The sequence below is a fragment of the Diadema setosum genome, chromosome 11 (genome assembly GCF_964275005.1).
Source record: "Diadema setosum chromosome 11, eeDiaSeto1, whole genome shotgun sequence".
NCBI classification, from domain to species: domain Eukaryota; kingdom Metazoa; phylum Echinodermata; class Echinoidea; order Diadematoida; family Diadematidae; genus Diadema; species Diadema setosum.
The window spans coordinates 8824197-8848647 of record NC_092695.1 but is presented as its reverse complement, the minus strand read 5'-3'; the positions used below and the strand labels follow the sequence as shown (position 1 = coordinate 8848647).

Here is a 24451-nt window from a genome sequence, read left to right as displayed (position 1 = left end):
TAAATAACAGTTTACATGTTTTTATTTTCATGCTGGTTTCTGGTTGCGTGAAATGCGTGAAAATTTCAACACATAGAAAATTTCCACTTTTACAGTAACATTTATTTGTAACTTTACATAACTAGACCTCATCACTAGACACTCTGATACCAGCAGCAACTCCCGAAATCAAATATTTGCTTGTTGCAACTCCCAAAATCAACTGATTTTGACTGTCGGGCAATCAGAAATGCACACTTGAGGACTTGAATTCATGGCTGCATTTAACTGTAACAGTGTTTATCAAAAGGGGTCTTCCCTCTGCAGTAGAGATCTGTGATCACTGCCAACTTACATTATAACTTTTGCAACAGCCTATCAGATTCCAGGATTTCTGTGTGATTCTACCTCGCCATTTTTCTAAAGTCATCAAGCTGTTTTGAAGGTGAAGAGTCGTAAGTTAAACTCGCCAAAGATGAGCATAGCTGTGCAAGAGCCTATGAAACTCTGCATACCTTAGTAATCATTCAAATGCCAGCATATAGTATTAAAGATGCTTGCAGCGGCATTGCCATCATAGAGTTACACACTCCAAGGCCAGTAGCTTCAGTTCGTCCCATGACGATTTTACAATCTGCATTAGTCGCCTCTAAAAGAGCATGTATCCTGTCCTAAAAGTACTAGCCCATTGCAACAATTTTAAGGATGAGTCCAAAATTGAACAAGGGAGGTTACTGACATGATGATGGATAATGTCATTAGTCATATACACTATTCTTAATGCCCAGTGCATATCAAAGGACAGGAGCCCAACAAAACTCCAGTCTCCGCTCTACTAAACCAACACCGCCAATGTATTTCAGTACATCTCCGCAGACAGTGTGCCTTTCTTCAAAGTGATTTTGTAGATGTTCTTTCCTTGCTCTTTAAATATAGCTTTGTATTTCGACCGACCTGTTATGCTTTTTCCTTGACTTCGCTGCACTAAATCCAGCAGTTCCCGAAAGAGGCGTCCTTGACGAGACCCGCGAGTTCGAGTCTCTGTGTACATATCATGACATCGGCAGCTTGAAAGGAGTGTCACAATGGAATGGAGAAAGGAGGACTGCATGTTGATGATGGACTCACAGCCACTTCTTTCCTTCTGCCGACCCCTCCCCCATTCTCTTAACCCGTTCCATGCCAAATTCTGAAATCCCCATAGATTTAATACACAGGCCGCCAGGTTCCTGTAGTGAATGGTTTAAGTATGTCTGCATTTGTCCTTTGCTAGATTTGAAGTAAAAATGGACATTCTGCAGCTCCCTGTGAAACTGTCCATTGAAATATTCCCAAAGATTACATCATTAGTAGAGAAAGAAAATTTGGGGGCATGTCTGGTGCTTTTCTGAGGGAAATGATTGGAATTTTACATTTCACACAATAAACTGGTTCTGTAATGTATTCAGATTTCATGCGTGCTTTGTTCACCAAAGTTGCCCTTAACTACAAAGCTCGCCAGAGGCTTGTGCTACCTAGCAACAACTTTGTGAATTCTTGGCAATATTAGGAACTTAAATGGGAGAGAGCAGGTGAATGAAATGCTACAGCATATGTGGCTTGGCTTTAGGAAAAGAAGTATCCATAAATTGTAAAGGGTTTTGTGGAGCAAAGTATTTGATTTGACCGAGTTAGAAGGCCTGCTACCAACCTTGCCAACTGGCTTCAACTAATACTGTAATATCTATTTTGCTTTGTAAGTGATTCTTTTAGGGAAGTCCCATAAATTAAAACTGCATTCAGACTATCCCCCGATTTGCGGGGAATGCCCTGTTTGCCAGGACTTTCCCCGACAATCCCTTGGGACATTCCCCACTTCCCCGGCAAGCTTGTCGAGTCTGGCAACAAAATTTTGGTGGTGGACTGACCTTGATCTCTCGCACAGATGTTTTCCTCATAAGTGCGCATGTTCAAAATGTGGTGGAGAATCAGGCAATCATATAAATTTGCAATCACACGCCCTACAGCACCACGTACGGTGACCTAACACACAGCTGAAACCACCAGCCGTGATTTTGTCCCCCTTTTGGTGGGGAATTTCATTGTATGTGTGGACGGTCGACCATAAAAAAGATACAATCTCTCCAAACTTCCCCCGCTTTCCGGGGGATCATCTGAACGTAGGGTAAGAGTATCTGTGTATGGCTGTCTCTTATATTTTGTCTGCAGTTGCACAGAGGCATTCGAGCACCATGTTACGACTCTGCTTCTTTTATGAAGAGTATGGCATTCATAAGAGTAGTGGTTGGCATTTCTTTGTTTTATTATGTTGTGTTTTATCTGATGAGGAATGGTAATGTAAACATTTGTCTGAAATTTACACAAGGTTGGATACACTAAGATGCAGTATGCTCATTAGCATTTAATTATTATTTTTTTTAAAATCTTTTATGGCACAAAGTGGGGTACATGTTGCATCTCTTCTGTAGCACCGAGATCTACAAATATTGTTGGATTTCATGTGTGCGTCTGTGTTTTAGCTAGCTATTTGCAATACGGTTGATACGTTTCAACAGTAAATTCTCAGTTCATGTTCGAGATTAGCCGAGTTCTTGTGGAGTAGGAGGTATATGAAAGTGCAAATATTTTGTGTTGGGCATAGCACTTTCTCTGCACCTACTACCTAAGGTTGCCAATCAGTTGAGAGAATGTCTAGGGCAAGTACTTCAAACATTGCCCTCGGAGATGTCGTCAGCAGTATCCTTTACGAAGCTAGAATTAATGTTCTGTGCTTGAAGTATTCTGATGTCAATGAAGGCCTTGTGCAATTTTGAGTGGGTTATCCATTATGTTATATATGAATGAGGCAGCTTTTCCTGCAACATGATATTATGATAGAAATTGACAGATATGACTCTTCAGAAATATACATAATTTTGCCTTCTCACCCTAATAACCATGCACAAAAGGACATAGTTATACCAAGGTCTGTTGAAATTAGTGATAACAAATAGTCAACTCTACCTGTGTGGAAATAAATTGAGTTGAATATTGTCCTAGTTGCAGTAAATTTCATACCGACACTTCAGGGTAGATCTATGTGAAGTTCAGCATATACACTCTATACTAAGTTGAATTTTGAGGCTTAACCTAAGGTAGTCTTAATCGATTTGGCATAGGCAGGGTTTGACTGTACTGTGGCACATTTTTGTCAGAGTTCCATTTTCACACTGTGTGCGTGAAGTAGGAAGAGAATGATCTCTCACTGAACACCAGCCGATCGCGCGATCGCCTCAAAATTTTGCCTGAAGATAGAGCCGGATGTCAACTACAAGATTACATGGTCATACAATAGAAAAATATTGCCTTTCTATTTTTAATAAATTAATTATGCAAATTTATGCATGATATCATATTTTCACCTATAACTCCATTAAAAAGACTGAAGGATAGCTAAATTTTTGTGTGAGAATTCCTCAAGACACATCAAATAATTTTGTTTAAAAAAAATAGCACAATCAAAATCAATTTCTTTTGTTTTTCATTTTTTGTTAATTATGTATTTTGCTGTTTTTTCGGCCTTTTGTTTTCTATTGTTTTTTTTAGCCAAAATTTGTTGCAGGCACTTTTTCAAGCTTATCTACACTAGAATTGATTAATTTAAATGGTTAAAAGTTGAAATAATGTAATTTATATCAATTTAACCGAAAAACACAATTTGCATTGGATTTGCACACGATAATCATGAATTTGAGCTATTTTCGGTTTGACATGCAAATGCAAAACATTATGTAACTTCAGAATGGTGTACCTGAACATTGCAGATTTGGTCTCAAAATATGTGGGAGACTTCAATGAAAAAAGTCATGAAACGACGCAGCAAAATCTTTGGGCGTTGCGAAATCGTGGCGTGAAATGTTGAGGGGGGGTCAATTTGACCCCCCCCCCAGTTAAAATAGGGTTAAGGGAGAGCAAGTTTTTAAAGCCAATGAATGTACGTAGAAAAACACAAGTTATCCACTATTCGACTAAATTATCACTTGTTGGAGAGATGCTTCATTTGTGTTTAGCTGCATACAACCTCACACACAGATGCACAATGTTCAGTTCCCCACACCATCACAGTTTTCCAACACGCAATTGTGTCTATTCCACAGTTTAGAAAGCCTACAACTTTGACTCTGTACTGCTGTTTTGTGTATGCATTCGTTAGCGTAAAGATTTTAACTGCGCAATGACAATGATGATAATATGATTATGCGCTAACTCATGACTTGCTGTTGTATTGATGGTGCCAGCAGTTTGCATACTGTATACGCCATACATTTAGTGAGTCTAAATTTGTGAATCGCGACTTACTGACGATTTCGCGAGTGGTTGAATTGGCAATTGTGGAGTACAGTATTGAGCAGAGAAATGTATATGTGCATATATCAGGATCAGTCAATATTTTCACACGTCTTAAAATTTGCGAAAAGCACGTGACTCTCAAATTCGCGAAAAATAAAACCTCACGAAATATTTGGCGTGTACAGTAATATATGCTGCCTGCAAATGTACAGCTTTTAATTTCTGCAGAGAAAATTTATATACAGCACTTTGATGCACTGTCTTATAATTCGTCAAGAGGTGCTCTCATGTTAATTCAGATGAAGTAACAATGTCACATTGTTGTTCTAATTGTAGGCACATGTATGGATGGGGCACTGGTCTGTGATGTCATTCGTAACTTGTAAGATGCCTGCGTATTACTGCACATTTTTGTTTCATTTGATTCAAAATAACAATTTCCACATGGATACATACATACCAGGAAACTGGACTGCACACAAGAAGACTACTTCAGTACATATGCATAGATTTGCAGAGCCTAGAAAACAAGCAAGACTTGTTGCAAGCAGTCTTGAAACTGTTGACTAGAGGGAGTTGCAGGCAAGGTGAAGCCTCATAAAATTGTTAAATTCAAGTATTAAGTCATGCTCCCCCCTCCCCTTTAGAAAATGATATTTCTTCAAACAAACTAACTGCATCAAAAAAAAAAAAAAAAAAAAATGCATTCCCATCGACGTTGTTAAGGAGAATTCTTTTATTACTCCCATAATCCGTATGCATGTTTTGAGTGCTGATCGGCAAAGAAAACCATATTGTGTTGTGCACTCTGGTCATAGTCCCAGGCACAGAAAGGGGTAGCTTAGCCTGGAGGATTTGAAGTAGACCATCTATGGATTCAATTCATGGACTGTGCCAATTTTAGCTTAGCCTGGAGGATTTGAAGTAGACCATCTATGGGTTCAATTCATAGACTGTTCCAATGTTAACCTGTGTGTTTTGACTGTCGATTGACACAGAAAACCCCATAGCATTGTACACACTGGTCATAGTCCCTAGCACAAAAAGGGTTAACCTGTCACATTGTGCTCTGATTGATACCATCCTGTGTGATGGAAAGTTGATGTCAACCACATTGTGTGAGTGCAGTCTTGGCCTTCAGAATGCAAGTTGACTACTTAACTTGATTTTACTCCACCTGTGCTGTTTGTTAGCCAATGTTTCACATCATGTGGTGCCAGATGGAGATGCATCTAATGAAAAGTTATTTTGTTTTCGACAGAAATATGGAGATGTTGGTACTTTTTATGATATGTATTGTACAATATGACCAACTGAAACAGTGTCTCTATTTTCCTTTTCTCAATGAATTTATGGAATATTTATTTTTCAACTGCAGGCAGAATGGTGTGTGATGGAAAAGTTTGTAAATGCTCAGATTGTTACACACTGTTGTACTTATCCTTCATAAAGATTCATGGTTTTTTGTCCAAAGTGGACAAGAGTCCTTCTGAAGGCTCAGTTGCAAAGCATTGATGGTTAATGATGTTCACTTCTGTAAGAGTAGTGTTTTCATGTACAAATCATGTACACTTAAGAGGTATACAAAGTGAGAATAAATTGATGTTTGAAGTCATGAGACTAAAAATTGCTCTCTGTTACTCTCATTGTTTTATTACTATCACACTTAACTGGGTTAATACAGAGCACAGGCTTTGGGCTTATAGAAAACCAAAGCCCATAAATATAGGTATGGATTAATAAGTCCAGATTTTTTCAGTATGCATTCATGTGAAAAGAACTTTTTGACGCATCAAAGTTGCAGAGCTGAATATCAGACAAGTCAAAGAGAAAATTCAGCCTGTTTTACTGTAAATACAGGAGAATTTCACCTCGCGATGAGGAACTACAAATTTTGTGCCAGATTGCCAGCGGCCAATCATTCTTGAAAACTAATCTCTCACAACAAAAATTAGAGTTGTGATGACATTGGCCCCTTTCCATGAACTTTGTTTTCTGAAATAGTGCACTCCCATTATAACAAGAATGTCATTACAAAATTCCAGTTACAATGAAGTGAAAATTCCGGCCACAACATTATCTGCATTATGTTTGTTCGATTATAATGCTAGGGTTAGGACTTTGTTATAACGCGAGCAGGCCTCGAATTTTGCCAGTTTTAGGGACAGGCAATTTTTGGTTTTAGAGGCACTCTCTCTCAAAATTTTTTAAGGGCAGCAAGGAAAAGTTGCAGAAAGCATGGTAATTTTGAGAGAGGCATTGTGGCAAGTAGATAGGGCATTGCGGCAAATTGACTTTTGCCTCCCGGGTAATTCGAGGCCTGCGCGAGTCTGCTGTAGTGTAATGTAGTGTTTCTGCACTACATTACACTACATTACACTTGTTTCCTGTTATGAAGCCAAAGCAGTTTTTGTGTGGTGTATGTTCATGTGCTGCTGTCCTGTGTAAATTAGTGTTGTTGACAGAGCTGCATTACAACCGATGTATTTTCTTTTTCTTTTAATAATGTCTGTACGAGTAATTCTCTGATTTGAATCAAGAAATCAATGAAGATTCAGAGGACTATAATGGTGACTGTTCCTAGATTTGAGGACTGCCTGGTGTATATCGATAGTCTAAACTGAGCACTTGCTACACAGCAACAGTCCATGTGATGACATGCAAGGTGTGCCCACACACACGCACACACGCACATACGCACACACACACACACACACACACACAAATACATGTATTTACAATTGAAGTCAAATGTGTCGGCTACTTTGTTGTACATTTGTGTGTGGTATTTCCATTTGACAAGCAATCAATTTAATTTGCGGGAAATTGAATACAATATAGTTGGACAATCTTCATAGTTCATAACGACATGCAACAGGAACATGCTTAATTAAACAACAGTGAATTCACACATGTATGTACATTGTATATTTTAATGGAAAATTACTGTTTCAGTTTGGAAAAAAAATGACTCAATAAGAGTCCAAGATCTAACTGGATGCACTTTCTTTTAAGTCCCAATTATTTTAACTCTTGCCAAGTTCACTGTTCATCCTATTTATCATGTTGGAAAAATGCCTTTGTTTACTTTTCTTATCGATATTTTACCTGGAATTTAACACGTGACATACATAATTCAATGTCAAATCAAGTAAAAGGACAAATGTTTGAAAATGAACAGTCAAAAGCCTTGCGGGTCTTCTTTTCTTTTTAATGAAAAAAAAAAATCATTTTTATTTTGACAATAACCAGGAAACTGTTTAATTTGCCATGGAAAACCAATCTGCAAACTGTAGGGACAGTCATTACAGCCAACTGCTACATCTTAAATGTACAGTCAGCTCATGTTTGCTTTGAGTCTAGTAATGTGGTCCAGGTGTATAATCAAACAGGACAAAATAATGGAAAATTCATTAACATCTGACAGAGGGTGAGAATATTGTGAAATTTTTATAGTATGAAATGTATACATAAAGCCACATACAATGCAAGCTGGAAGAATTAATGCCACCAATGCACATCTCTCCAAATGGCTGTACACAAGGACTATTGCAAAAACCATGTTTGTTTGTTTTGTTTTGGCTTTTTTTGTTGTTGATGATGCAGCAACTTCAATTACATTCCTTCCTCAAGCAATCACCACTGGCTAATCATAGCACAAAATCAATGCAAAGAATATTAAGAGTTTGTTCGCAAAAACCGGTAAGTCCATTTTTTAAGATTTTGAAGTACGGTCTCTGTCATAAAGTACAAAATAATACCTTTTAAATGATATATTGGTCATTACATATAAAGGTACATTTTTGAAGTTATGGTCAAAAGAAGCAAAATTTTTCTTATTATTCTCTTTATTTTTCTTGACCTTTAATCGCAAATATCTCCATTTGGCAAATATGGACTTATCGGTTTTTGTGAACAAACTCTTCATATATTTCTTATTTCAGGTCAGTCAGAGATCTTTACTGGGATGACACCATCTCAAATTTGTATCATTTATAATGTGAATAACATCACTGTTCACACATTTAGAAACTTTCTAATAGGTCCACAATGCATGTGAAAGTTTTACCATTCTGTTTTTCTATACTGCATTCAATAAATTCAACTTAAGCTTGGAGTAGAAGTGCACTCCTGAGACAAAAACCACACCGAGTTCATCAAGCCGGTACACGTAACAAGATAGTGTCACATTGTACATGTATGTGTGGAACTTACTCAAACTTCCAAAAGTTTCTCTTTCCTGCATCATAATTCTCTGTGTCTCGTCAGTGAGGTAGACAACTTCTATGAAATAATTGGTATCTTACAACTTTACAGTTGAAATCCAATACACATAATACCAAACAGTGACACTGGGTCATTATTCATTTCTTTTGCAGATAGACAATACATCAGATACACAGGACTAAACCATGCTTCATTTTTCAAATCTAAGAGAAACATGTTGCATCCTGTGGCCAAGATTTACAAGTGTAAGCACTTTGAATCTCTAAAGCACCTTAAGTAAGGAGATTTTTTTTTTTTTTTTTTTAAAGCAGTATAGCTGCAGCAAACAAATATGATACGAAAAAAAAATAGATATATCGCTACGGCGCTGATATGCCTCCGCCATAATGCATGGTTCTCCTAATAGGTCTATAGTACAATGTCTTTACAATGTGTGATGACAGTTTCACACAATTGGCAAAATATTAAAATGACAGGTTTGCCACATATGTGCTGAATGTTCACTTTCCTAGAACTAGGTTCAATTGGATGAATAATTAAAATGTCAGAGTGCAGGTATTTGGGGAACTGATGATTTTTACTTGACTTTTGACCCTTTTATAAGTTTATGCATTGGGTAATTTTCAAGGTATTGAGAAAAAGTATAATTTCAGTATCAAATGGGAAAATAGCATTATCTAAACCTGGCCTTTGACCTTTGACCTCACAGTTCCAAAGAGAATCACTGTTAGGTTGAACATGCATAAATATGTAAGTTTCATGATGATACCTTGAGTTACTTTTGATATATGGAGGAAAAAGTGCAATTCAGCACTTTCACTTGACCTTTGACCTTTTGACCTTTGACCTTTTGGCAAGAAACTTCCCACAGAATATATATTGGGTAATACATGCATACATCAAGTTAAAACAAAAACAAAAACCTTCAGGCATATTGCATTTTAAGGAAAGTAGTGATATTTTGAGGAGTTGACCTTGACCTTTGACCCCCCTGACCTGTGACCCATGACCCCAACTTCCCTAGATAATCACTGCCCATCGGTACAAGCATATATACTAAGTTCCATGAAGATACCTTGAACCATTTGCGAGATATGGAGAAAAACATGAAATTTCATTTTTTTTTCACAAAATAACCTGTGACCTTTGACCTTTGACCCGGTGACCCTAAAATCCACACAAAGTATTATCCCTCAAGGATATACCCTCATACCAAGTTTGATGTAAAACCACCACACGGTTCTTGAGATATCGACAAAAACAAAACGGGACGGACGGACGTACGTACGTACGGACGGACGGACGGACGGACGGATGGACGGACGGACGACCCGAAAACATAATGCCTCCGGCCACTTCGTTGCGGAGGCATAAAAATGTCTACCACTAACATGATTACATGTTGCAATGCAAAACACACAGTTTCCTCACTTCAGTTTTTGGGAAAATTGAAAAGATCACAGAATACAATTATTTTCTCCAGGTATTTGTTTTCAGTATAATGCATTCATTTTCTCTAGCAGTAAAATAATTTCAAGAGATATCACCAATATCCAATCAGATATATCAGATACATCCAATCACCTCCACCTCTATGGCAAAACGTCAGTGGTACAGTTTATATGGGTTATTTTCTGCCTTCCAGTCCATGGCAGCATCTTATCTGAAACTTGACCTCAAGTTTGTTGACTAAGTTGACAGAATGTCAATGTTGATTCAAAGCACAGTACCACCGCGCACGCTGCTCTGCTTTAGGCATGGGACTGCTCCAAACGTGATGACGTCGGACCTTCTGCAATTAGCGGCATGACACAGAATCACGGTTGCACTCATGTCATCTGTTGGGCGTCTTGACTTTTCTGGTGATGTCCGCAATGAAGCTCTGTAGGAGAGGAATCCCTTTCATTTTTGTGGCACTGTGGAAAGGAACAAAATATGGCTTATCTCAGCGTTTTCATTTAAATGCAAGAATTGGGTTCAGGAAACAAGTCCTTCTGAACATACCCACAATAACATAGAGCTACAGATATCGGAATGAATGAAAAAAAGTACACCAAGTCCCATGAGTAGTACCTCAAATGGAATATCTTTGTCGTATGATTGCAGAGACTCCAACCAAAAGCACCTTCTGATCTGGAGATTCTCCCGCCTGAAACCCCTAGCAAACGGGAGACTCCAAGTTGATGTGTGCGAAGCGCCAAGTTCCTAGGGTTCTAGATGCTCTCTGGTGCTATCTAAGGCTTATTTTTTCAACATACAATAGCAATAAGTAAGAAATCCTTTCCAACGGGAGACACAGAGCCAGGGCGGGAGAAACTAAATCTCAAGCGGGAGAACGGGAGATTTTGCAAAAATGGGTTTTCGGCGGGAGATCTCCCGTCGAAAACGGGAGAGTTGGAGTCTCTGTGATTGTGATGGTGATCAGGAAAAAAACAACTGATTAATCAATTTGCTCTGTGTCACTACTTTCATTGATATATGTTTCAGAAATGCTATAAGAAAGCAGAAATTTCACGCCTGAGGGTGACTGGCTGGACATATACCTCATAACAGGATTATCATTCATGCTGTGAGTTGTCAACTGTTAAGATATGTGGTTTATGTCCATCCTCTCAATATGCCGACTTAAATTCGGTCCAATTAATATCTTCAACCAGTTTTATTCATAAACTTGTTTTGCTCTCAGGATAAGAGGGAAAGGTTATATTTACTGGGGACTCTGCAGATACTGGGGCAGAAGTTGCATGGGGGGTTGGGAATACTCAGGAGGTCGTACCTGACAACGAAGGGCTGTGGGAGACAAAACTTTGTCTTGGTGTGGATGGTTTCTCTCACAGAGATGATGGACGTCACCATCTTTCGTACTGGAGCTTTGTCGGCCTTTGTCAGCACCACCTGTGATCAAAGCCATGATACATATTGTAGTATACAAATGACGCACAGGTCTGAGTGCGTCAGTCAGAATTGTCTGCATAAGGTAACTATGGAATGCTTAACCTACAAGGCAAAGCTAAGTAGGTTTAGGCTAAATTCCATAGTTACTGCATGCACACTATTCCGACTGATGCACGAAAAGACATGTGCATCATCTGTGTTGAATGAATTGGGACAGTTTTCTTGCCAGAAATCCATTTTTGAATCATGTGGCACATTTACTGGATGCATTTCCTTTTGGCTTGACACAGACGAAAGCCCGAAAAATCATGCATCCAGTAATTACTGGATGCATGGCAAAAGTACTGGATGTGTGATTTTTCAGCCAATCATTGAGTGCGTGAACCTTTGTTACAAGTGCGTGTACTTTTGCTACAAGTGCGCAGTAACATGTTTACCAAGCTGTGACTCAGCATGCAGTTAGTATACAAATATACCAGGCCTGAGAGGCTCTGGTTGAAACTATGTGCATGAGGTGACTTCAGTAGCACTATTTTCTGAGGGGCGCAGCCCCGAAGAAAATAGTGCTACTGAAGTCACCTCATGCACACAGTTTCAACCGGTGCCTCGAAAAATTGGCCTTGTATGTTTGTTTTATATCCCTCCCAATGAATTTAAGAGTATTTGACTGCTGGTATTCTGTAATTTACCCCCTTTTTAGGGCATCTTGCTTTATACTCTTTTCAAGAAGATTGACAAGTCATTCACGCTTGGGAAAGCAGCAGGAGGGCAGCACGTATGCGTACTATGAAGAGACAACTGCGCGCTCGGCCGCTAAAGTACTTGGTGCATTGCTGTACAACGTACTGGTAAACATGCGCAAACTGCAAACTCACTACGCGCTTCATACATGCAATACACCTATCCGATCTGTCAACAAGTACGTTGGTGAGGTAGTACTGTGACATGACGTGCGTGCTCGAGCTGATCAACGATGTGACTGTGAGCTGCAATTGATTGTGTTATCTGCCGTCTTTCTAGCGTTTTCTAGCTGTCTGTACATGAATATGGACTATCCTTTCCTGTTAAAAATGCAAGTATACATTGTAAATTTGGGTAGAGCATTCAGTAACAGCGAGTCTAAGGTTAGATTAGGCACTGGAAAAATTCTAGCAGTTTGAGTTAGCATCGAGTGCCACTGTAAATTCGTGTGATTCGTATTACAGTTAACAAGTTAGACTCTAACTCGTTAGACACTCTAACATTGGGATATAGGCATAGGAAATCTAGCATACCGTAGTTAGGGGATCATACTTTCTCATACATTGCACCAAAACCTTGGAACGATCTTCCATTATCTCTACGACATGCATCTTCAAAACCAGGGCCAAATGAGGCCTAACCAATGTTAGATAATAGATTATTAGAATAGATCTAGATCTAGGCCTACAGCTACAGTACGGTACGTCGAAGAGCCCTATCTTGCTGATTGTTGTTGTCTATTTATAGATCTACGATATCTACTCTGTTGTAACGTAATATTCTATTCCACAATGCCATGAGCATCTTTTTAGGTAGAATGAGGGCTTCAATAAGAGTCTCTCTGAGTCTCTTTTTTTCTCTAACGTTACACGTATTGAGTGTATTGTCTACAATATGCGTGCCTTGTGGTTCTCGCGAAGTGAAGGCGCCGCGATACCTATTCATTTGTACATGAAATCTCTTGCGAAGCAAATGCGCTGCGATACCCATTCATTTACACGTGAAATACTTCGCGTCACGACGCGAAGCAAAAAAGGCGTGAAAATCACCAGTGTGATATAGTTTTTGTATTTTTTCCCTAGGGAGAATAGTCATACGCGGATTTGTATGGTAGAATTATGTTTTGTTGTTTACAGTGCTCTCGACCAATCAGAGGACGAGAAGCAATTTGTGAGGGATATAATAAAAACCAACACATAGCTCTCGACCAATAAGATCGCAGGATTCTCGCTACCCATTCTATAATAATGTAATGACGCACACATCCACTACATCATATGTTCATGCTATTTTGTAGCTAAGCAGACATTGCTTTCACATGGGCTTTCTACATCAATCATGTGATGCATTGCACAAATACATTTTTAGATATTTTTTTTTAAAGGGGATGGCTAGTAACTGATTAGTGGGAATCAGTGGGAATGCTGGGGTATGATTGTTCCAATCCTTGTGGGATTCATTTAAGAGTACATTATATATCTATTGTTGTGTGAAAATTATTTGCTTCAGAATGGTCTCATATTCAAGTTATGTGCAGTTTAATGTTTCCAGGTTAGCATGCCTGTACAGTGACGGGGAATTAAACTGCACATCATACTATAATTCGAGCAACGTTTGTCTGTCTGTTTGTCTGTTTGTTCCTCTACTCCTCCCAGGTCCTTGGTCCGATCTCCATCAAACTTAGTGGGTGGATGCAGGTTGACCGCGAAATTACCGTTGCGGGGTTCATTTTTGGAAAGGTCAAGGTCACTGGGGTCAAAGGTCAAATAGCTTCTAATTTTCGTCAGCTGCAATCAGACACCTGATAGAGGGTGCTATGTAGGCCTACTTATATGGGGATTCCCCCAAAAATATAATCAGACACCAGATAGAGGGTGCTATGTAGGCCTACTCAGCAGTGCCGTATATTAATATACGGCACTGCTACTCAGTGCCGTATATAAAGAGAGTCTGGCCAACTGCTAATTTGGACGCCATGTCGTTACCGCGCGTATTACGCGTTACAGGGTTAGCGTGTACGCTCAGACGTAACAAAATAACAAAACCAAATAAGGGGTAGTTAACAATGGGCACTGCATATGAGCGCACTTCAGTAACGACATGGCGCCTGTAGATCAAGGGACCAGCTTTTGACCAATCACAGGCTTCAAAACAATTAATCCAACTAGAAATGTCGCTACGGCGACTGGTGTATGCCTCCGCCATAATACATGGTTCTCCTAATAGGTCTATAGCACAATGTCTTGACAATGTGTGATGACAGTTTCACACAATTGGCAAAATATTAAACTGACAGGTTTGCCACAAATGTGCTGAATGTTCACTTTCCTAGAACTAGGTTCAATTGGATGAATGATTAAAACGTCAGAGTGCAGGTATTTGGGGGAACTGATGATTTTCACTTGACTTTTGACCCTTTTACAAGTTTATGCATTCAGTAATTTTCAAGGTATTGAGAAAAAGTATAATTTCAGTATCAAATGGTAAAATAGTATTTAATATCGAAACCTGGCCTTTGACCTTTGACCCCAGTTCCAAAGAGAATCACTGTAATAGGTAGAACATGCATAAATATGTAAGTTTCATGACAATACCTTGAGTTATTTTTGAGATGTGGAGGAAAAAGTGCAATTTAGCACTTTCACTTGACCTTTGACCTTTTGACCTTTGACCTTTTGGCAAGAAACTTCCCACAGAATATATATTGGGTTATACATGCATACATCAAGTTTTGAAAAAATCCTTCAGGCACTGCATAAATAGGGGCAGTGATTTTCCGTTTCAAAAAATTGCCTTTTCCGTTTCAGAAAATCATGAATTCCGTTTCAACATGGTGAAAAAACGGAAATTCCGTTTTCCCATATAAATTGTACACACAAAAAATGCAAATTCCGTTTACATGTATTTGCATGCGAAAAATGAACAAAAATTAAATGATTGCTATTTGAAGTTTGTGTACCTGTGTAATCGCGTATACATTCATACATGTTATGCATAGTGTATACCTGATGTTTTCCAACCTCTGTACCACACACCCATGAAGACAAATGAAATGAAACATCAGGATTACAATCTATTTATTTCGACTGTCAAAACATGCACAGGGATCTCGCTTAACTTTTTTCCTTGGTTGCCAGCCGGGCAACCTATAGAGTTTTTTAGGTTGCCAAAGGGTGGTTTAGGTTGCCAAATGGCGGTTTAGGCTGCCACAGTGATAATGTTCGAAGAGTATTGCGTAATGTGTAAATCTGCGGGGTTAATTATGGCGATGATAAAGAGGGCTGTTTACACTGCTGTTTACACGACTGTTTACACTGCTGTCTACAAATTAAAAAAACAAATATACAAAGTGAAATAAGTCTCTGAGTCTCAACTAGTGACTTACTAGTCAACTGTTTTTATTCTTTTAGAAGCTGCAAACAGAATACATGATAATCAGTTTAATAAGCAGTGTTGATAAAAACTTCAGCACTAAAAGAACAATCAATCTATCTAAATCTTTCTTCAGTCAATACATTGTAATCCAGTTAATCATGCAGTGGGACATTACATATTTGTGTATCACTATCAAAGCCTGGCCTGCAGTATCAACAACTATCATTATGTCCTCTTTCTTGACTTGCTAGTCAAGTGACTTATTACTGTCTAGTCAAGTCTTTTTATTCCTTCAGAAGGTCTAAACAAATAAAAAATTTCAGGACTAAAGGAACAATCAATTTATCTTTCTTCAGTCAATAATCCAGACAAGAAACTAGCACTCATTTCACTCTGATCTTTCCTCATTCTGGCCTCCCCTACACCTTCCCGATTTCCGTGTTTCTGTCAGGTGAAACGACATGTTCAAATACAAGAATAAAACAACAGTAGATATTGATTGAAACTCGACACCATTCATGCCAGCCAGGCCAGGCTGCCATGTAACTTCAAAGCACATTCCGACAGCTGGCTGGCAAACCACATGGCAGAGGAATTTGCGCGCGCGTGTAGATTGCTCGACTGGAGGAGGGAGGGCCTGGGAACAGCCCCTTGGTGATTAGTCTGTGAGTTATCAATAGCAGACCTTTTGAACAATTGCAAACGTCATGATACTATTTTGTCTTCCTTTCGGACTGAAAGAAAAACATCAAAAAGACGAGTTGAGTGTCACAAATTTTTACATAGCCATGCAAAAAGATTACTACACTCATGTCATGGCAAGAAATGAATCAATATTCCAAGACAAATACAAAGCAGCCTCGGGTACCTATAGACGGTGACATCGAGACGCCATGCATTCAACCATGCACGTTGTTGGGGAGCAACATGTTGGAGTTGGCAGGGAGAGGTGATCCTTGAGTTTGTGAGAACTTCCCGATACTCAGTGACAACACGATTGTGACAATCTCAAAACAAAGCTGATCCTTGTGGTCTCACGCCCAGCAAATCTGCGTGCTACTTCTCAATTCGAAGGAACTTTATCTCTGATCTGTTGAGTTGTTTTTGCTGATTCTTAGGAACTTTTCATGCCTGAAGTTCAAATGGATGGTTGCCAAAAATTTCATGATTCACAAAGCTTAAGAATTTACTGAAACATTGCCTACTATATTCATATGAAATGTCAAACTTAGAGGGTACAAATCAATGTGGACGATCATCCACATCTCATATTTCAAATGCAATTAGACAATATTTCAGTAATTTATTTTAGACTGTTGATGCTGCAGTAAAGACATCAGAAATTTCATATGAACTTGAAAGTGTTAGGATGAAGACAAAAAAAAATCTCGGCAGAAAACAAATACAAGTCTTTTTTTATTGTCACTGGTAGTCACAATTGTGTTTTACAGATTGATAAATCAATAGGTATTATAGTATTGTATTACACATAGTTACAATCTCATAAAGAATGTGACATTCAAACACCTAAATTAAGCTCATCAAATATCGCAGGTGAGTGAGCTTAAACGAAAGAAATATAAAATCATTACATTTGTAATCCTGGGTCTTCGCCCTGGGGCTTCGACTTGAGCTATCTTTAATTACCGGTAAACATTCTTTCCCTGTTCATCTCCAACACCCCAGACAGTTCATGACCTCCAAGAATGCGCCAATACGCGCGGTTTCTTCTGTTGAATGGTCTCTCTCTCTCCACCCCTCCCCATTCCTCAGTCTGGCACCTTGGCATCGTGGGATTTTTCTTGTTTTTCTGCGTGAAGTTGGTGTTCACATCATGCATTGTGCTCTATACACACGACACATGTGGAGCAGGCAGGCATAGCAAGTCACCACTCGACTCACCTGCTGGCAGCTTACCGCGAGCAGAAAACAGCAGTTTCTTCTGTTGCCGCTACTTTCACTGCCAAAATACTAGCTTTATCATCACACATTATTCGGCGAGACACACATTGTATTTTGGAATATAAATGGACTTTCAGTTGGTGTTGGATTGAGTAAGTGTTCGACAGTTACTGAAACTCAAGTCTCCGCAGTCTGTGAATATCGTGGACATGTAATAATGATTAATTTACAGCTTCTGTTGGATTCATTTTTACTTTTATGTGTTTTATTTTGTTGAAAAGTGATTTTCCGTGTGGATTACTTTTTCCGTTTCAAATGGCCGTTTCCGCGTTTTCCGTCCGTTTTCCGCGATCGCGGAAAATCACTGTCCCTACATAAATATAAGGAAAGTAGTTATATTTTGAGGAGTTGACCTTGACCTTTGACCCCTGACCTTTGACCCATGACCCCCAACTTCCCTAGATAATCACTGCCCATCGGTACATGCATATATACTAAGTTCCATGAAGATACCTTGAACCATTTGCGAGATATGGAGAAAAACATGAAATTTCAATATTTTTTTCACAAAATAACCTGTGACCTTTGACCTTTGACCCTGTGACCCTAAAATCCACACAAAGTATCATCCCCCAAGGATATACCCTCATACCAAGTTTGATGCAAAACCACCACACGGATCTTGAGATATCGACAAAAACAAAACGGGACGGACGGACGTACGTACGGATGTACGGACGTACGGACGGACGGATGGACGGACGGACGACCCGAAAACATAATGCCTCCGGCCACTTCGTTGGCGGAGGCATAAAAACCGAGTTGGCCAGACTCTCTTAATATACGGCACTGGGCCTACTTATATGGGGATTCCCAGGTGTACGCCTACTTATGTTTCAAGCAAGTTCATCATCATGGGTCATCATAGGTGATTTTTATTTAATAGTTTAATCCAATTAAATTCAATTCAATTTTATTCAAAAACCAAATATAAATAACAAGATGAGCAAGTTTGGCCAAGATCGGACCAAGGAGTAGCGCAAACAGTTATTTGACCTCCGTAGACCCATAGAGGATTTCTGGCACTCCACGGGTACATTGACTAGTTACTTGAATATGAGACCGTTCTAAAGCAAATACTGTAAAACATGATATATTTGCGGCATGAAATTTTCGCGAATTGGAGCCGACAGCCTTTTTCGCGGCATGAAATTTTCGCGAATTGCCACTGGTGTTCAATGCATGTAGTGTAGACAAAAACTTTCGCGTGCATTTTAATTTCGCGAATTTTGGCGCTCGCGAAATTCGCGAAATTAAAATGCACGCGAAAATTCCTTGTTTTACAGTAATTTTCACACAACAATAGATATATAATGTACTCTTAAATGAATCCCACGAGAATTGGATCAATCATCCCCTAGCATTCCCACTGATTCTCACTGATCAGTTACTAGCCATCCCCTTTAACTGAGAGATTTTGCAGCACAAGTCCCACATTTATACAATGAAAGGTCAGTGCAACAATGAAACATCAAAAACATGTACAAATCATGAATCAATGTTTCAGCGACATTGAGCACAGGTATCTTAAATCCCATCTTTGTGCAGTGAACTTTAAATAGTGATGTTAATTTCAAGTACACAGTGCCTTTGTTACAAGTATGAAAAGTTTGATGATCTTTCCGAATGGAATCATATATTAAAGAGCTAGCTTCGGTGGATTTCATATACACGTACAGGGCTGCATTTTTCAGACACAACACTTCATTGTCATTTTTAATAATACTGAGACATATTTGGATTTGATGTATCCTGGTCACACGGAGTACACTGGAATAAAGAATGATTCCTTTACTTTTCACCCATCAACTCTTAGATCCCCTTTATCTTTTCTTGATTGAATAAGATTTGATAAAACATGATTTGGGAAGTTTTTGTCCAGTACAGGATGCAAAATCAGCTGCCATAAAATCTGGTCTTTTCACCATCACTCACTGTATATGGCCTGGAGAAATCTTCAAGCATCTGGATAGCTGTGAAGTCCATTGGTTGGAATCCAGCCACTATGTCTATCAGCAAAAATGACATCTGTAAGCTGCACAAGGGAGAAATGAAGTGAATGACCATCACCACCCAGTCTACAAATGCGAGAGGATTTTTACCTCCGCTATTAAGGAAGGTTTAGTGATTGTCGTCGTTGCATTGTCTGTTGGCAAAATAACTCAAACAGTTGCGAAAGGATTTGAATGAAACTTGCAGAAAAAGTTGATAATGACACAAGGAACAGATGATTAAATTTTGGTAGTGATCTGTGATTTTTTAAAATAGATTTTGAAGGATTTTTTCATCTTTTGGCAGATAAGGACAATGAACTTGGGAGTTCAAGCTGCATGTACTGGAGGTCTACATACATGCACTAAAGCGCGAGGCGCCACATAATTGGAAGCTGATGACGTAAATAAAAGGCTTCTATATTGGGAAATTGCATGTGTGTAAGAGTGGAAATTAGTTGCTGGCTTCGGGGAGGTCTGTGCTCTCCAAGTGCTTTCCTAGTTTTGTTTTGTTTGTTTGTTTGTTTGTTGTTTTTTTTGGACACTGCTTGCAATATAAAAGAAAAAGGATACATTAATCAAGTAATTCAGTCCAACATGAAGAAGCTATCAGTTGCAAGCTCTCAGATTTATTTCTTGAACGCCTTAAATGATTGCAATGAACTTATTGTAGGCCAACAACTGGCTCTTCATACATAAACACCTACGTATGTATGGTTCAATAACACAAGAAAAACAGTTTTCTTATTATATGGTCGCTGGAGTGACAAGAAATTGTATCTGAAGTTTTGGTGAAAATGACTTTTTTAGATTAATGGTCAAATAATGGCTTGAGTGATGTCCTGGTCGAATCCCAATTGTCTTATTCCAAAAATGAAGCCACCATGAGATGTCAAAGGAAAGGCCATCCCATTCCCCATAGTGCTTTGGCCGCCATGTTTTTTGGCTCTCCTGAACATTTGGCTTTTTGTAGACTTTTGTAGATACGAGGTCTTGTTGCCCCAGCGACGATATGTTCTTTGTAAGATTAGATTCACTGAATTTTTAATAGAGTCTTATAAAAGCCATTGTAGAGACACCAGAAAAAAAATTTATAAAGGAGTATTCAGCCATCTTCATTTCTTGCTGCTTGTTAAATTTGTGTGGATGCCTGAATAAAAACAGTTCTCTGCTAGTCTCGGCTCAAGACATAAGATGAGACCTTCGATCAACAACTCTACGAATAATGGTTTTCAACCATACTTACTTTCTACGAGTACGAAGGAAGCCCTCTGCTGTGACTGCAAAGTTTTCAGGCTGCCTGTACCCATACCCTGGGAGATCCACCAGACTGAATGCAGACCCAGCCTGATAGAACAGCAATAACTTGGTGTGCCCCTTTCAGTACCGAAAAAAAAAAGAAAAAAAAAGTGCATCTGTAAATGTCCTATCAGTCAGCAATGAAAGACGCTAGGAATATGTTTTCATCCTTTGTCATTCTCTGTTCTCTAATGACAATGTCAGCTTTCTCTAAAACAAGGAACTTGTTTATGTTGTGAACATGTTTCTTGACAAGATTTATGCTGATAGAGGGAGTACTCTGTACAGAAACAGGAGGATGTAAATACAACTGACATTGAAGTTTAACAAAACATCAAAGTTTCATCACACATCTGAAGGTGGATCAACATAATTGACTCTATCCCTGTGAATCTAGTGGAACTTGAATACCATAAGCATACACAAAACTTATCGTCAGGTAATAGTATACATTTTTTTTTTCATGAATGAACACATTTCTATAAGCGCACATCAGTTTTGCTGATTATTAGATGTTTCCCTTCTAAACACAACACAGACCGTCTATACAGAGATCCTTTGAGACTACAAGCCACTACACCAAAATCTCTACTTTTAACTTTCAAGAGCATTTAAAAAATATAGAATTTGTCAAACATGCCTACATACAATTAGTGCAGTTCAGAAAAACAGAAAATGTGACCACAGCAAATGTTGAAGATGGCCTCAATAAATGATACTCGGAGTGAAAGCATATAGTTCTCGTGTGCAAAGATTGGCCGGAAGTAATACAGTCTTACAGCTTACCAAATTGCGGTTGCTATGTGATGTTTACATTCAATCACATCAATTACAATATATATTGGGTCATAGCGGTATCCATCATGCGCAAGAATGGAATGCATGCAGCTTGTTCTGCATGTGATTCAATACTACTACTTGGATACACAATTTGATCATCATGTACTAGCCGCATGCTATATACACCCACTACTGAACAGGGTGGGCACTTCAGAAATGTAAGTTGGTATACTCACTTTAATTATTTCACACTTTTGATCACAAAATACTACAAACAATTTGATATCCTGGCAAATCACACCACCTAGACAAGTTTCCTGGTAGAGCTTTCTGATATACATGCATAGCAAGCAAATTCCAAATGGTGGAAAATGAATTTTGAGTCCTTCCGAGTACTATGTACTGAGCTTTAACATAGAAAAGAGTGTGTGCTTACTGCAGTTCTTGACGTTCTCACTGGTAACTGGGACACATTCTTAAAGAGAGACCGAATCAGGGATGATTTCCCCACATTACTGCGTCCAATCATGGCTATCTGGAGACAAAAACAAGAGCAAGGCTATCATTGTCAGTATTGTGTATCTCTAAAGGGGGTATCTCACTGAGCGGCGAATGTTTGCGAACGTAGCGAATTTGGGATGTCGCCAGGGTTCGTAAAGGGTTGCAAAAGGTTCGTTAACAGTCGCAAGAAAGTTCGCAAACGGTTTTTATTGTTGCAAAAAGTTTTTCTTGTCGCAAAGAAATTTTGAACATGTTCAAAATTTCTTTGCGAACCTTTGCGAATTTGTATTTTCGCTAACAGTTGCAAACATTCGCAAAACACTTGTAAGAATTCGCAAACGGTCGTAATACGGTGTCGCTAACATTTTTATTTGATTCGCCACTGCTAGCGAACAAGTAACCATATGGTTCCTATATAAAAGCTTCTGAAACAGACATGGTTCCACTCTAAGAAAGTTCTTGAAGCTCTTGACATCTCCGTCATGTAATTGCTGCAAGTCTGTCCTCTGCAACCACTCTCTGACCCAAACAGTCTTTCTTTTCTTCTTCCTTTCTTGTTTTTCTTTATTTTATTTCTCTTATGCTGCACAATAGCTGTAGCAGCAGCTGACAAAGCAGCTCTTCAAGGATAGCAACACCTTGAGCCTCTTCTTGGCAGAAATTTATTTCCATATACTGGAAATCCATCTTGAACGGTTGTCACAAGAGATCTGAATTCAGTGGAAGGTTTTACGTTCGTTTTATGGGTCTGACTATACATAATCGCCTGGTACTCAGTCAGTCCGCAGCACGTATGCTAATGAGCCGATCCAGCAAGATTTATTCAGCACTCTCGTTGACGATCTTTGCGTTCGAAAGGTGTCTCGTCGAGCGAGATTTTGCGAGACTTTGATAGGGCTATGGTTTTCACAGTGTAGCGACTTGTACATACATTTGTCATGGCTACAAGTCACGGTAAATTGTTCTCCAGTCTTAGATCTTTATTTTGATACTAAATTTGGGTATAACATCGGATCTTATCATGACTAAATAATCAGTTGAATTTGCGTAAATTTTACCTGCTTTTCACGGAAGATTTTGTCGTCTAAAGTTCTTTTTTGGTTCCTGACCGGATTAAGAAACTGTTGTTTCTGATTTTGGCTTTTTCGTAGAGAGGAAACTTAGATGCTCATCATATATTGGAGTCAAGGAGACGCAAGCATGATTTATACTAGTTTTTCCGTTTTGAAATGTCTGTGAAATTCACTCCTAAGCCGGAAGTACGCTCCACACAAAGTCAACAGTGGCGCGATAAGAGCTCTCTGATTGGACAGTGCTTGCATTCAGCGCTTGAACTACACGCGTGCCAAGAAACCGCAAGTGGCATGAAACCGTTATGTAGCAGCGTAATGACGTAATGCAAGCGCTGAATGCAAGCGCTGTCCAATGAGAGAGCTTACTCTTGAGATTACACGGTTTCAAGCTGATCAGCACTGACATCGATGTATATTTTACTGGTTCCTGACCGGATTAAGCAACAAATTGTCAAGATATTTACATGGATACAAAGATTAGGAGATGAACTACCAAATAAAGCATTTTCATTGAGACGCAAGGTGAATTTGATATTTTTTTGACGTCTTGAACGTGTACTGCACGAATTACTTTTTTCATCATTTTTCAAGCTCAAATTACGCTATGATATTTTTCATTTACAATAATTTGAGTAACATGTGACGATAAATTACATATTTTCCTTGAATTTGATACCAAATTTGTGAACATAAGATGTATTTTTGTTGCCGAAAGCCCAAGGACAAAATCCCCTTATGCAGCTTATTACGTATGCAAGCCTAGAGCGGACTTGCATACGAGTTGAATAAATACGAGCGAATTATCGGGTGCTGCGGACTGACTGTACTTTTCTAGGTCCAAGAACATTCGCAAAATTGTCGCAAAGGATTTGCAAACAGTTGCTAATATTTGCAAAACTGTCGCTAACATTTGCAAAACTGTCGCTAACATTTGCAAAATTGTCACTAACATTTGTTAACATTCGCTAATAGTAGCCACCTGTGTTTCGCAAACACTTTCGCAAACGTTCGCTAAAGTGTTGCTAATTGTCGCTAAACATCGCTAAAAGTCGCTAACTGTCGCTAATGGCAGAAGCGAACCTTGATTTTTCGCAAACGTTCGTCAGAAAAGTTGGCGAATCTCAAATTCGCTACGTTCGCAAACGTTCGCCGCTCAGTGAGATACCAGCTTTAGGATGGTTGGGCAAATTTGTTAATGTAGGTTCATCCATGTTCTTACTGATGTTTAAGGCATCTTTCCAGATCAGCACATAAATCATGTATGCCACTTACACAGTATGTTAAAGGACAAGTTTACCT

The 24451-nt window shown here is 38.9% G+C and overlaps 2 protein-coding genes across 2 annotated transcripts in view; one reads left to right on the top strand and one right to left on the bottom strand.

Annotated features, from left to right (window-relative positions):
• Positions 1–1107, top strand: part of LOC140235007 (THO complex subunit 2-like) — a 56481-nt gene extending 55374 nt beyond the window's left edge. Inside the window, exon 39 of the mRNA XM_072315043.1 lies at positions 965–1107. Coding sequence (XP_072171144.1) covers positions 965–998 — 34 coding nt within the window. The 3' untranslated portion in view covers positions 999–1107. The remainder of the gene's footprint in view (positions 1–964) is intronic.
• A 6062-nt stretch (positions 1108–7169) lies between these two features.
• The window catches only part of LOC140235006 (GTP-binding protein 8-like), a gene marked incomplete at its 5' end in the record, with an annotated part of 23945 nt that continues 6663 nt past the window's right edge, over positions 7170–24451 (bottom strand). The window contains 5 exons of the mRNA XM_072315042.1: positions 7170–10451; positions 11312–11430; positions 19444–19543; positions 20746–20876; positions 22015–22113. Of these exons, the coding sequence (XP_072171143.1) occupies positions 10370–10451; positions 11312–11430; positions 19444–19543; positions 20746–20876; positions 22015–22113 (531 nt within the window). The remainder of the gene's footprint in view (positions 10452–11311; positions 11431–19443; positions 19544–20745; positions 20877–22014; positions 22114–24451) is intronic.